This window comes from Ips typographus, linkage group LG2 (genome assembly GCF_016097725.1).
Source record: "Ips typographus isolate SLU linkage group LG2, UJ_Ityp_2.0, whole genome shotgun sequence".
Classification (NCBI taxonomy): Eukaryota; Metazoa; Arthropoda; class Insecta; order Coleoptera; family Curculionidae; genus Ips; species Ips typographus.
Genome location: NC_138423.1, coordinates 17,004,712 through 17,020,003, shown reverse-complemented (window position 1 = coordinate 17,020,003; position 15,292 = coordinate 17,004,712). Strand labels below are relative to the sequence as shown.

At 31.9% G+C, this 15,292-nt stretch overlaps 1 protein-coding gene across 1 annotated transcript; it reads right to left on the bottom strand.

The window, feature by feature from the left end:
* Positions 1–464: 464 nt before the first annotated feature.
* LOC145724797 (beta-1,4-glucuronyltransferase 1-like) lies at positions 465–13,929 on the bottom strand. The gene is made up of 6 exons (XM_081973229.1): positions 12,237–13,929; positions 9,238–9,477; positions 2,920–3,115; positions 2,449–2,850; positions 2,221–2,397; positions 465–1,072 (listed from the first exon to the last, which is right to left on the bottom strand). The coding sequence occupies exons 1-6, from the start codon at positions 12,413–12,415 to the stop codon at positions 809–811; spliced, it is 1,458 nt and encodes a 485-aa protein (XP_081829355.1). The 5' UTR covers positions 12,416–13,929; the 3' UTR covers positions 465–808.
* Positions 13,930–15,292: the final 1,363 nt, after the last annotated feature.

The window sequence follows — 15,292 nt, the reverse complement described above, 5'->3', positions numbered from 1 at the left end:
TTGCAAAAAATCACCAATGCACAGTTTACCCGATAAAACTTGAACGTCTCGGGATATAACCTATGAGAAAATGCCTGTTTTAAGCACATTTTTGGAATCGTTATTAAATTTCCTATCCGATAACATAAAAAAACACTACAAAGACAATCAAGGACAAAATTGCTGGTAAAACTCATCTGGAGTAAGTAAATGCCTGTTTTACGCACATTTTTAAAATCTTTATTAAATTTTCTACCCAATAACCTAAAATATTGCCTTTCTTTCTTAATTTGTTAATTGTATTTTTTTAATTTAATTAGTTTGGAATAAATAAGCGTAAATTCCAGTGTGGCGGTAACTACTGCAAATGGAAACTCAGAATAAAGTAAATTTGACGTTGTTCACTATTTACTGGAGTTTACAGGAAAATATTTTAAATCATTGAACTTTTTGCAAGCATAAAAGTTTTGGTTGAAACTCCAATACACTTTATAACAAATTTAATTTCAACAATAACAGTATGTAATAACATTTTTAATAACTCGATTATACAGAAATTCATATAGTACAACTAGTATTACTTATAAATAATATTTTTGAAATGAAAATGTCCTAGCAATGATTGAAACATAATTAGTAACAAACGGAATTATTTAGCCAAAAGCAATATTTAACATAATATTATAGGAAAACAGTATGTTTCTGAGATACCTACTAAAGTAAAACTTTGCAATGTTATTCACTGTAACAATCTTCAAATATAAATAAATCATTCCGCACAATAATATACATTCGCACAATTTATCACTAAACTTAAGGAACTTTAATATCACGTTTTACGTTTAGGCGCAGGTTTGGGTTTGATTTTTCTCGGTGGTTTTCTCGATCGCGGATGGGTAGTACCACAACCGGAGTTGTAACCATAAATCTCTTGCAACTCAATGGCGATATGCTTCATGAGTTTTGTCGAATTTTTCACTATGTCGTTGAACTTTTCCATTTGGACTTTTTTCTTCTTCACGCCTGGTTTGTGAATCAGGAAGGCGTTGTCAAGCACGTGAAAATCATAGTCCATTACACACATTGTGTATGCCTACAATTGGTATAAATTGTAAGTATTAGTGTCATTCAATTTACGTTTTTCTTAACAGCAAACCCATATGTATACAAAAATCAGTAAATCTAGGAGCTGCATGATTTGTGTCAATTCATTTAGTTTTGCTCGAAATTATGACAGTGTTGCCACATAAACCAATTCAGTAAAAATAAACAAAATCACTTTTCTAGATTTGGTAAACTAACAATTCTTTAAATTTAGTACCAAAATTATAGTAATGTTGCGAAATTTACTTGAAAAACAAACAAATTCACATTTCTACAGTTTTGCAAACTAAAATTTTTTTTAACATATTAAGAAATTTTTGCAATGTTGTCAAATCGTCCATGTTTATAAAAACGAACTATGATATCATTTTTACAGTATCACAAACTAACAATAACTATAGTTTACAAAATTATTGCAATGTTTCCAAATTTTCTTAAAAGCGAAGCCAATCACGTATCTACAGCGTTACCAAACTCACAATTAGCTAAATTTCAAAAAAGCAATGTTGCCACATCGACCATTTCCGTAAAAATAAACAAAATCACTTTTCTACAGTTATTGCTACACTAACAATTATTCTATCTTAGTTCAAATTTATTGCAATATTCCCAAATTTATCATTTTCTTAAAAACGAATAAAATACATTTCTACAGTGTTGCCAAATTAACACAAGCCTTTAATTTATTGAGAAGAAATTGAACAATAATTCTATAGTGTTGCCAATTTGATTTTTTTTTAATTTTGAAACATTTGGAGAAGTAAAAACATTTTTTTAAAGGAAGAAGAGGGGAAGATGGTGGAGCATTCTACACCAAAAATTACTTTTGGTAATTTTTCAAAAAACCGACCTTTTTGGAGGAAAATTACATTTCATGATTTAAAACAACTTCCATATCATCTCGGCTTAAAGCATATTGAACATGTTTGTTCAATGTTGAAAATTTTGAATATCATATTAAATTTTTAGTAATTATTGTAAAAAAAAGGGGCATTTACGATGGTATGTTTATAAGAACTTTTTCTCATATTTTTGGATATACTATCTCTCCTAAAAGTTTGTGGCACCAGTTCAGGTGCACACTGTATAATACTATAAAAACTGAAATATAAAAAGAAATATTTAGTGTCACTTTACCTGGACCATTTTATTACTTTGCCCTTCCCAAGTTAACCGTTCATCCCACAAGGGAGTTTGTTGAGTACAGACGAAAAATGGCTCCCAAATAACATATTTTCCTTGTCGTTTACCCACAGAAAACACGCTGAGACCTTCTGATTCTTCAGTTTTAACCCAGACCTCACTTTCTATAATCTGCACCATACAGTTTAGTTAAGAATCTACCACATGATGTACGGAACTTACGGTATGACAAACTGCACAAACACTTTCATGGAAAATAATTGCAGTCTTCTGGTCCAGCATATCCAGCAGCTGGCTTTTTGTCTCCGGCACGGTTTGATCTTCCAGAATCTCAAAAATTGGTAGTACAAACACGTTTCTGGCATCTTTTTCAAAAAGATCCATGTTATCCTTGACAAATTGCAGAAACTTTGGTATAAATTTTCTTGTAGGATACAATTCTATATCGCTAGGGAACATAAAGTAAGTTTCTGCCGCCAATTTAGCAACATTGCGCACAACGTTAATCGGATAAAGCAAGTTGTTGTTGGTCTTGTACATGTCTTCATCAGAAACCGTTTTCCATGGTGGTGGAATAGTGCAATTGTATCTGTCTTCGTAGGAATCCAATAGTGTAGTTCCATTCTGGAATTGTAATACTATAACAGTGTTGGTAGAGTGAACATTACCTGTTTTATAGCGTAAAGTACTTACATGTTTTTGGGTTGGTGTGTGTTCTTGGTCGAACACTATGTGAAATGAGACCAGTTTGCGTATTAGAGGTGTTTCACAATTTCTTAGGTAAGCTATTGTATCTAAGGTTGTGTAAAAGTCATAGCCTGGAGCATAAAGTGCAACGCTGATTGGTCCTTCCCAACGGTCGACAAGTGGAATAATGTTATCCAAAAATCTGGAATTAAATTGTTCCATTTTTATATTTGTTTGAAAGTAAAACATGTTCAATTTATTAGGGCAGTGTAGGTTATAAAAGAGTATATTGCTCTAGAAAAACATTCAAATCTTTTTAGAAGATATCAACCAAATTTGGATGATTTAAAAAAACTGTTTTGTTTTGCTTCACTACTTTCAGAAACTTTTTAACTTTCGTTTCTGTGTTTGTTATAAGCTTTTTTACTGACTGCATTAAATACAGTCAATTGGTTAAACTCTGATCTCGTTGACTTGAGCCCTATTGTACTTTTTCTTGGATATATGCATAATTTATGTTTTTATATTAAAAAATTGTGTTTTTAGGAGGAAAGTCACCAAACTATCCTAATGGTTTTATTAGCGAAAAATAGGATCATAAAAAAAATCCGGAAAAATTAGCTTTGGGAGCAATTTCTGTAGGATTTCCACTTCTGTCCACTAATCACTATCTTTTTGTACAGACCGTATAATTTTTATATACAAGACAATTATGAGATATAGATTACGAGATAAACTCTCTGCCTATCGCATGATTAACTATAGGCATACGCAAGATCCACTATCAAGTCATAAATGATCACGTTTGCAGAAAATGTGCTACTATCTACTATATTGAGATAAAAAATCATGGTATTCGATTGTAGTTACTACACATTTTTTGATGTAGTACTTAACCTTAACTGTTCCATTCACTTTAGTCGTAGCTAAGAACCTCGTACAATCACAGTTAAACTGGGACTGATGGTTAAACCCTCTAATATAAAAAACATTGCTGCCAGAGTGACCAACTTAAATCGAGTTTAAAAGTTAGGCCGTTATTGTGCAACAGGGCCTCATTTCATAACAATAACAGTGTCCTGCTTCATCTTTTCGTAATTAACTCGTTTTGTGTATTTTATCTCAAGGTATTGATCTTATTGACAACCTGACAAATATTCTCAAATAATTACTGATTTTATTTCAGATATACTGTACATACATATCTTATGTATGATTCATAAAATAGGCGCCGACAATAAACATTTCTGTAGAATACCGCCTGTTTAGAGTAGAAACACACAATATATAGAAAATTTAGGTTATTAAAAAAATAATTATAGTCTTCTGGCAATCATTAAATTATTATTTGAAGGTTTAGAACACTTTTAGACACAGAACAGTTTTCTGATAGTTTTTAGGAGGTTTTCAGTAGTATTTAGAGACGAAGAATGGTTATAGAAACTTCTGACAAGTTTTAAAACTAGAAGATTTAGGAGAGTTTTAGAGATCTCTAGTAGATTTTAGTAGGATTTAGAGGCCTCTTGCGTTGCCAGAACGGTTCTAGAGGCTTTGGACAAATTTAAAAAAAAATATTAAAAGGTTTAGGACAGTGGTAGAGGCTTCTGGCAAGTTTTAAAAAATTCTGGGATATTTAGATCATGTTTAGAAGATTCTGGTAGTTTTTGAAAGATTTCGAAGCTTCTGGATCTAAAATGATTCTGGCATCATTTTAGAGGCACCTGGCAAATTTAAAAAATCTTGAACGATTTAGGACGGTTTTAGAGGTCTCTGGTAGTTCTTCAGTAGTATTTAATAATCTCGAAAGATTTAAGAGACTTTTAGAATTCTCTAGTAGTTTTTCCGTAGTATTTAGAGGCTTCTGGCGTTGCCAGAATTGTTTTAGAGAAAATTTTAAAAAAATTGTAGAAGCTTCTGGCGAGTTTTAAAAAATCTTCGAATATTTGGGACAATTTTAGAGATTTCTGGTGGTTTGTGGTAGAAGGATTTTGAATTCTCAGGCGTTGCCACAATGATTCTAAAGGCTTCTGGCAATTAAAAAAAATATATTGGAAGAATTATGACAGTTTTAGACCTCTGTAGTTTTCAGTAGGATTTAGTAGTTATAGTTGCCAGAAGGGTTCTAGAGGGCACGGGCAATTAAAAAAAAATTGAAGATTTATCCCAGTTTTAGAGGTCTCTAGTAGTATTTAGATGCCTCTGGCTTTGCCAGAATGATTCCAAAGACATCTGGCAAATTAAAAAAAACTTGGAAGATTTGAGACAGTTTTAGAATCTGTGGTTGTTTTTAGTAGTATTTAGAGGCCTCAGGCGTTGACAGAATGATTCTAGAGGCTTCTGATAGTTTAAAAAAAAACTCTGAAGATTTAGGACACTTTTAGAGGTCTCTGGTATTTCAGTAGTATTTAGAGGCTTCTGGCGTTGCCAGAATGGTTTTAGAGACAATTTTAAAAAAATCTTAAAAGTTTTAAAACAGTTGTAGAAGCTTCTGGCAAGTTTTAAAAGATCCTCGAATATTTGGGACAATTCTAGAGATTTCTGGTGGTTTTTAGAAGTCTCTGGCGTTGCCAGAATGATTCAAGAGGCTTCTGGCAATTTAAAAAAAAAAGATTTAGGACAGTTGTAGACCCCTGGTGGTTTTAGTAGTATTTAGATGTCTCTGGCGTTGCTAAAATGGTTCTAGGGAGAACGGGAAATTACAGAAAAAATTGAAGATTTAGGCCAGTTTTAGAGGGCTCTGGTAGTACTTAGAGGCCTCTGGCGTTGCCAGAGTGATTCCACAGACAAATGGTAATTGAAAAAAAAATTGGAAGATTTGGGACAATTTTAGAATCTCTGGTAGTTTTTTGGTAGTATTTAGAGGGCTCAGGCTTTAGCAGAATGATAATAGAACCTTGTGGCAATATTGAAAAAATCTTGAAAGATTTAGGACAGTTTTAGGCGTGTCTGGTAGCTTTTCAGTAGTATTTAGAGGCCTCTGGCGTTGCTAGAATGGTCGTAGAAGCTTCTGGCACTTTCAGAAAAATCCTGGTAGGTTTAGGACAGTTGCAGACAGCTGAAAAAATCTGGGATATTTAAGACACTTTTTGAGATTTCGGGTAAGTACTGGTCTATGATTTCATATCCCTAAAAGCAAGCTGCAATTGTCTATTAATACAACTTTATCTAAAGAAAAAAAAAAATAAACTGATATTTACTCAGTTACCGTAAATAAACAGTACTACAATCAATTTTTTAGACGTTTAATAATCGTGCGTTTTGATAACACGTAACTATAATTCCGATAAAAAACTTTTGCCTGCAATTAAGGTTATTGACGTAACAAGCAGACATTTCCGATATTTGTAAATTATGGTTCCACATGGAACGCAATAAACTTGACAATATAATCAAATACTGCACCTTGAAATACTAATACTAACAATAATTCGACATCTTGTTTGTTTTGTTTTAAAATGCGTAATAATTGTTTGATGAAAGTTAGTTTTCATTTCATTGATTGTTGTACACCAGATGAATGTCAAATGTTTAATTGAATATCAAAACTATCTTATTATTATCTTCTTTTTAGTTATTTTCAAGTGGTACTTATGAGAATGTACAATTTTTTTCTGCTATACTGATCATTACGTTCGATAATATAAAATTGTCAAGTTCTGCTAATCTCTTTATTGGACTGCGGTAGTATAATATAATTGTAGAGAAGCAGCTTATTAAAATGGCGCTATATTGTTGTAAATTATGTCAGCTATAAGTATATATTATTACACAAGAGGAATAGAAAGTGCGTAATAATAACAGTTACTAAACATTTTTGTTCTACACGAGTCACATATTGAAATTAATTGAAAATTGTTGTGAATTACCAAAACCAATAAGTATACACGAAAAAAATCAACTAAAATTTATACAGAATTTGACAGAAACTTGTAATTGTAAACTGGTTCTACAACATTCTATCAATATTCCAATTTTCTGCTTCCAGATCATTTCATTCCCCGACATACTACCTCAAAAAAAATTACACATAAATCTAAATTAAAAATGAATTACTATGTCTGGATTAGAATGCAATATTTTTCCATCTGGAAAACGGATTGCCACATCCATCTAAATACAACAGATACGATTTTCGCGATGATCTTGGTTCATTATTTGATAAGGGGATTTAGTAAAATTCTAGATATTGTTGTTAACTGTTACGTACCTACTACAGTAGGGAAACACTACTAGTAAGTCCACATGTGCTGTATTTGCATAACTCCCAGCACAGTGGATAGTTTGTGATTGGTCAAAAAAGCACATTTCAGCTTGCTACTTTTCCTTGACCAATTACAAACTACAAACAGTGCTACATACCCAACAACTGAAGAAAAACACGAGTAACCTTTATCCCCAAAGTGAAGAAGAACCCCACCCTCCCAAAGTCATTCAGTCTCATCCTTCCTACTGAAGACACTGGAGGAGATGATAAATAATTAGAACCTAGACACTGGAGAGGGTGCATTTGCCCAGACAATATGTTGACAGAGCGGGAAAACATCCAGGTATCACTCGAGAACAAACAAACGGATACTCCTGACAAACAAAGGAATAGACAAAACCACATCCAGAGGATATGCCAAATGATGGCTACAAGAACTGCTGAAACGAACGTGGACGAGAGCAAATTTCAGATCAGTACAAATCGAGAATGCAACAATCGAGGTGCAGACTTTTATGTCTTTGTATAACAGGAGCAATGAGATCGTCTCTAACAGCAGTTTCTACATCATGGTGAGGAGAACTGCTTGGGGAGTACATCTCAGGTTGGATAAGGCCGGATTTAAAAGAAAAGTACACAGTGTAAGGGACACTACCCACTGGTAGAGCACATTGCCGTAGAATAGAGCAGTTGTGAATAAAGCTGAGCACCTAGGAAGATCGGAGCAGAGAATCCATTCAAGCATTGAGAAAAAATAGCATAATGTGGTATACGGACGGACCTAAAACTCTAGAGGGAACTGGAGGAGGACTCTTACTAAATACTCCAAACCCATGAGCTAGTTCTCTAGTGTTTTTCCAGTGGAAATTTACGCTACAGAAAGGTGGATTCAGTTCAACCTTGACAGGAAATTCCGGAACAAGGAAACTGCGATACTTGCCTTGCGATGCCTGGGAAAACGAAATCATCTAGGAAGAAAAAGCAAGGTAACCCTCGTTTGGGTTTCGGGTCACGTCGGAGTAGAATGAACAAGCAGATACTCTGGCACGAAAAGAGGCATCAACACTACTGATTGGGCCAGAACTATTCTGCAGCCTGGGAAACGCATACGTCAAGGAAGAACTTAGACCTAGAAGACACCTGCTGATTCTGCGGAGAATATTTAGAAACACTCCACCACGTCCTGCTGGAGTATTAGGTATGTTGAACAAAACAGAAGATTGAACACACTAGGGTTATACCAGGTGACTGTAGAAAAAATACCTCATATAGACCACCTGAAGATCGTGAAATTTCTAAAGAAACTGAATCTTGATGGGCTGCTTTGAACAAGAATACCTTGAGATAGCAGAAGAAGATATCATAGATCTAATCAGGTAGCAGTACAAATGTCATCATCCACACCTACCAATAGCACATAATGCACAACAACCTTCAAGCAGTGCATGATTTATACGCAACTAGTGCACAAGTAGAAATATCAAATATGTGGATATATTTTCTATTAATTGGTTGAGAAAACTAATTTATTTTATAGTAGTGGAAAATGTGCACATAAAAACTGCATTTTAGCTTGACACTAGGCATTGTCTCTGACTTGTTCCTGTAGTTTAAAAAGTCGACCTTGTATTAGAAAACCAACAATTGACACGGACAAAATAAACCCGAAGCTATAAAAAAATTAACCGTTTTATGTATATTAACTACCGGATTAAACAAAATATGGCTAATTTGTCTTATTTTGATCCCACCGAATTATGGCAAAACGTAACTAATCCAGGACTGTTTAAAGCGTTCCAACCAAGCTTAAAAAGTCAAATATAACAAACCATTGCAATTACATAAAATTAGTTTAATTTTAATTTACAGTTAACATATAAAAATTAGAGAAAAAAAAGACCAATGTGAAATTATTATAACAAAATAAATATCTTGTTTGAATTTACTTGTGTATTGGTACATGCGCACGTAAATATTTCTGAAAAGATTGACATGTCATATAAATTTAAGAAGGTAATCCAACTTTCTCTCATACCGTGGCAGTCTGTAATTATTCTAACGCTAGTTTTAAGCTTCAACATCATCTCATTTGATTGTTAAAAGTATAATCCCTGGCTTACCTGAAATCTCCAGGAGCCGATAACGTTATGCTGTCAGTACACCCAAATTCCTGTTCAGCCCGAACAAAGTTGTATATTACATAAAACAATCCTCTTTGCGAAACCCGTTTCGTTCGATCCACATTATCGCAAACGAATTCGGCACTCAAGTCGATCGTGTCATCCCAACCTTCGTAATCTTCTTGGTTCAAGTTGGTAAAATCAGCTTTTTGTTCAACATCAACTGCTGATTCCCGGTTTCTGAAATAGTATTTAGTGATTAATATATCGATCTTGGCGTTGTGATTGGGATTTACCAAATAGCACTACGTCAGAGTTAAAACTAATTTGTACTAATTTGTTTAATTACAGATTGTAGTAATTCTAATTTCAGCTAAGAGAAGCATCGGAACTGCATATAAACAAATGACGATTTCTGGATGATAAAATCATTAACAGAAAAAATACAATATAAGCCTTTTGTCCTACATTTTCATTATTTGACCTTATCAGGAAAATTATCATTTTTAACTGTTTCTATTTTCTCTGTATGTTGCACGTGGTTTTGTAAACTGTTTACAGGTTACACATACATTTCTAATCTAAAACACTTTTCTTCTAAAGGAGTTTTATCTTGTTTTAATAAATATTTTTTTTTCATTATTATCAGTGTATACGTATACAGTATCACATCTTGTTGGCGTTTTCCTGAGATGTCCATGTTATTGCAGTGTATTTTACTAGAGATCTGCTGCCACTAATAGGATTTCTAATTTCAAAAGCATTGATAGGTTTAAATTGTTTTACTTTATCTGAAGCTTAGTTTATTTAACTCACGATGTTTAAGTCATCACACACACTTATAAAATAAAAATAATATGTCAGAAAAGTATATTTTATATATTGTTTGACACAAGAAATTAAAATTATTACTTTAAAGAAGTTACAGTAAAATATACCATTTTGCACAAAAAAAACGGAAACTTTTTTATTTATTTTAGTTCGTAAGTAATTAGTAATAAAAAATGCCTTTGAAATTTCAATTTTAACTTTTATCAATTACTTTGAAATTTGGTTATTAAAATAAATTGGATTAAGCGATTATTAATAAGTACGTACTTAAAACAAAATGAGGTTTGAACAATAAGCATGTCAACAATGTATCTACATTAAATTATCTTTTCCCGTTTAGATAATCCAATTTGGAAACCGGGTATGAGTTTGTAATAAAATTCTCTAAAACTTTCTCCGTTTAACCGACCCTGTACAGGGTGTCCCATTAGAAACGGCCTCCCCTTAAACTTTTTTGTTATGATTTTAGAAAAAAAATGTTTTCACAACAATTGTATAATTTATTGTAAAGATTTGAAGGCAATTTACTTGAATTATACAGGATGTCTCAGAAAAAGTGTGACAGACCAAATCAAAAATTATTATTATCACTAGTTTCGAAACCAAATGACGAAACCAAGGGCGATCAAAATCTCTATACATGTATCACCATCAATTTAGCTCACCCTGTATATGAGAGTATGTCAAAATTAGAAGTCAACAGTAACACACACATACATACATTTTTTAGAACAGTCTAAAAGCTTCCAAATGCTTTTCAATTTATTTAGAAACTCTCAAAAGCTTCCGTATGCTTCTAAAGCAGTTTAACAGCTTCCAAAAGTTTCTAAAACCGTCTACAAAATTTCAAATGTCTTAAAGGCTGTCCAGAACCTTCAAGGCTCTTTAAACTGCCCAAACACCTTCCAAATGCTCCTAAGGTTTTAAAACACTACAGAAACACCAAAATATGTCTAAAGCTTTCCAAAACTGTCTAGAATCTTCCAAAAGATTTTAGAACACTCTAAAGGCTTCCAAATAATCTTTAACTAGTCTAGAAGCTCTCAAAAAATTTCAAGGCAGTCTAAAAGCTTCCGTGTGCTTCTAAGCAGTTTAAAAGTTTCTAAAACTTCAAATTCACATGTTTTAAAAGCAGTCCAGAACCATCAATGCTCCTAAAATAGTCTAAAAAGATTTCAAAACACTACAGAAATTCCAAAATGCTTCTCTAAAGCTTTTTTACAGATTTTTATGCTTTTTGAAGAAAATAATTTTGCTTTTTAGACGCTTGATGAGATGAGAAAACAAAGACTAAAAATAGTCTTTGTTTTCTGGCAATTTATATCAGGACAAGGTAGAAGTAAGTTTTTTTATGTAAAGCATCAATTTTAAAAATGTTCACATAAACGTAATGATTAAACTATAATAAATTATTCTAAAAAACTTAATTGTACGAACAAATATTGGTTTATTTCTCCATAATATAAATTTGATAAAAGAATTTAAAATGTATTCAATTTCAGTAGTTTCTTAGAATTGTTAGTTCTTTGACGTAGAATCTGAATAACATCAAACAAAACTAAACAAAAGTATTTTTAGGGGTTTATTTAAACATTTATTAACAAAGTAGATTACAAATGGATTATAGTAGGTATTTCCAGAAGTGGGTATTGACAAAATAAAAGTAATTAAAAAAAATAGAAATGTTTGTTAAAGATTAGCGACTGATTTAAATTCTTAAATTATTGATGACACCTGAAAAATTTCAGCAAGACATTAAAACTAATATTATTTTTAATCCTCAGTCAATTTTTCCGGTAAATCTCTGATAATCTTCGATTATTTGTTAATCCAGCAAAATTAGAAATTAACTCCTTGAATCTATAATTGTGATGGATCTCGTCACTTTTACTTAATCCATATAATGTCAGTAGAATACAGGATGTTTTAACTTCTAGATGAGCAAGTATTATATTTTGTTAAAGTTTCTTATAAATGTGTTTTTATTTTATTTCTTTTATTGTGATTAACCAAGATTTTATTTGCAAAGTTGTAACAGATTACTAATCACCGCTATTATTGAAATAATGGGTACTTAGTAGGTTATTGATCGTCTCGCACACCAAGTGCACCCTTTGATATGACAATTAAATGCAAACAATTCAACTTTTTTCTTAAATAAATCTTACCTGCATAGTTCATCGTACGTATAACTTTTTTTGGGTACACTTGGATATTCCACAGTCTCCTGAGTCTTATTCGACCCAATTCGAGCAACCACAAAAAAATAAAATGATGTTATAGCACATCCTAAAATCACATAATACAAACTACTGGACTTGTTCGTTTTTTTACCGAAACCCAACATTTTTCGACATTATTATCGTTCGATCTGCTAATAGTGAATACGGGTACTAATAGAGTTTGATCTGACTACATGGGTATCTTTATTAAGATAAGATAATGAAATAACTGCAAATCCAAAACGAATTAGGGATTAAACCACTCTTATTCGTTAGTGGTGCAGCTTAGTATTCCAATTTCGAAATAATTCTAAAATTATAAATTATTTCTTACGTTTAAATGAGTGATTGAAAATGTTTTTACTATAAACAAAACTGTCAATTAAACTACATAACAACCTTATCTCGATAATCTAGCAAAAAATTAACAACAGGTTGCAATCAAGCAAGTCTAGACCATTTCAATAATAACCAATTTTTTGAATTGTTACATACATTAAATGCTAATTAATTTTTATATCAAAGTATTATAAATTAATCAACATTCATTCAGTTTAAATGTGGAAAATATTGGGCATTATCCGAGAACTGCAGTGTATGGCGAAAATCAAAGTAAATTTGGATGAGGTACCAATGTAATAGAACTAGATCAATGCTTTGATGTCTGTGTCTTTGACACATTCAAGTAACAGCTTTCTGATAAATCAATACGTCATCCCACTTTACTTTGATTTTTGCCGTACAGGGTGATTGGTTGAATTTTGACCACCCCCTTAACTTCCTTAAATTTGACTTTAGCAAAAAATGTTAAATACAAAACTAGTAGATATTTAGGTCTACTTTACTCTTAGATAAACAGTTGTTATACAGGGTGTCCCAAATTTGAGTAACAAACCAAACTTATGTTTTTTTAAATACATTGACCAACTTTTTATCCGATATTTGAATTCTACGTCAAATTCTAGGCCTAATTGATGTAAAATGTCTGTATCGATATTCAACTTTTTCCGCAGCAGCATCTGTTATACTTATTGTATATTAACAATATTGCCTCGACTATGTGATTAAGGGTTAATTTAATTACTCAAATTTGGGACACCTTGTATAATAACTGTTTATATAAGAGTAAAGTAGACTTAAATATCTACAACTAAGTTGCTACAACTAGTTTTTACTAAAATCAAAAATAAGGAAGTTAATGAGGTGGTCAAAATTCAATCAATCAAGAACGCTGCTGCGGAAACAGTTAAATATCGATACAAACATTTTACATCAAATAGGCCTAGAATTTGACGTAGAATTCAAATATTGGATAAAAAGTTGGTCATTGTATTTAAAAAAACATAAGTTTGGTTCGTTACTCAAATTTGGGACACCCTGTATAACAACTGTTTATCTAAGAGTAAAGTAGACCTAAATATCTACTAGTTTTGTCTTTAACGTTTTTTGCTAAAATTAAAATTAAGGTAGTAAGGGGGTGGTCAAAATTCAACCAATCACCCTGTACATAAATCCTGTAGTGACAAACATTTTGTTTAATATGCTAAAATTCATTTATATTTTACTTCTAGTGACTTTTTTATAACTTTTAGTTAGTATTGGTTATGTAACTTACAGTGACAGGTATAGTATCAATTTTGAAAGTGAGTATAACAAAACGATTGACGGAAACTTTAGAATTTAGTTACATTTCTAGAAACGGTTAAATTACTTATAAAATTAGTTGAAAAAAATGTAATGTTTAGTAATGGTGCTCAACCAAAAATTTAATACAATTTTAAGATTTATGTTTGTAAAATAAGGTTGTAGATATCGTTTTTAATTTACATATTTTCAAGGATTGTTAATAATTTTCAATCCTTTCATATACCAGACAACCAAATTTTTCATACATCTGGAGAATTTGGAGAAAATAAAAATATTGTTTTTCTATTTTTGCCATTGAAATAGGGCAGATCTACACTCGAGTATTATCTGGGTACAGAAATACGGTTTTTTTCGTTTAAAGAAAACGTTACTTACTGTTTTTTTTTTCAATCAACTAGTAAAATACACGTAATACTTGATTTATAAATTATCACTACACAAACTTTCTGAATAACCAATCAAAATGGTTTATTTTCCTGGAATGACAATTGTTTTTCATTTTGATTGGTTAGACCAAGATATGTGTTGTCTGGTATAACGATGTAAAGTCCTTCTTTCGGCCCGTCCTACGTACAACGTGTTAGGCTCAAATGATCTTTGGTTGGAAAAGTTTAAATAACTATTGTATGGTTCTTTTTTACCGCTTGCTGTCAATGACGACGGGTTGTTTTGTAACTTACCGCCCGTTGTTCTGATGAGTGACGGGCCGTAAAAATAATCAAAAGCTTTAGGGCGTTAAGCCGTGGATTTTGCCATGAAAAAACAACATTCAACAGCTTTTTTGACTAAGCGGTTAGTCGTAGAGCTTCGGAAAAAAAATTGTTATATAAAGGGGCCCAAACAATCGCAAACACTCTTTCGAACCAAATTAGTAAATTTTGTCAGTTTGGCAATAATACAAAGACACTTTTAAACCAAATTAGCAAAATTTTTCAGTTAGCCAATATTGCAAACATATTTCGACCAAATTGGAAGAATTCTTCAGTTTGGCAAGATTGCAAACAGTCTTTGATCTAAAGTAGTAGAATTTGGCAACATTGGAAACACTCTTCAAAAAAGTAATAAGTGAGTCGGAATTTAACTTTTTTCCGAGTTCGAAATCGGAATTTAGTTAATTTCCAAATTTCAAGTCGGAATTTAACTAAATTTTGAGTCGGATGTCGGAATTTCCCTAATTTCCGAGTTCAAAGTTGGTATTTAGTTAATTTCTAAATATCAAGTCGGAATTTTACAAATTTTCGAGTGCAAAGTTGGAATTTAAGTAATTTTCGAGTTTAAAGTCGAAATTTAAGTAAATTTTGAGTTGAATGTAAGAATTTCACTAATTTCCGAGTTCAAAGTCGGAATTTAGTTAA

Excerpts from the sequence above, each read along its gene's own strand:
- LOC145724797 (XM_081973229.1), bottom strand. The coding sequence starts at position 12,415 with ATGTTGGGTTTCGGTAAAAAAACGAACAAGTCCAGTAGTTTGTATTAT. Across the intron at positions 9,478-12,236 it reads ACGTACGATGAACTATGCAG|AAACCGGGAATCAGCAGTTG; the intron begins GTAAGATTTATT and ends ATACTATTTCAG. Across the intron at positions 1,073-2,220 it reads AAAGTAATAAAATGGTCCAG|GCATACACAATGTGTGTAAT; the intron begins GTAAAGTGACAC and ends TACCAATTGTAG.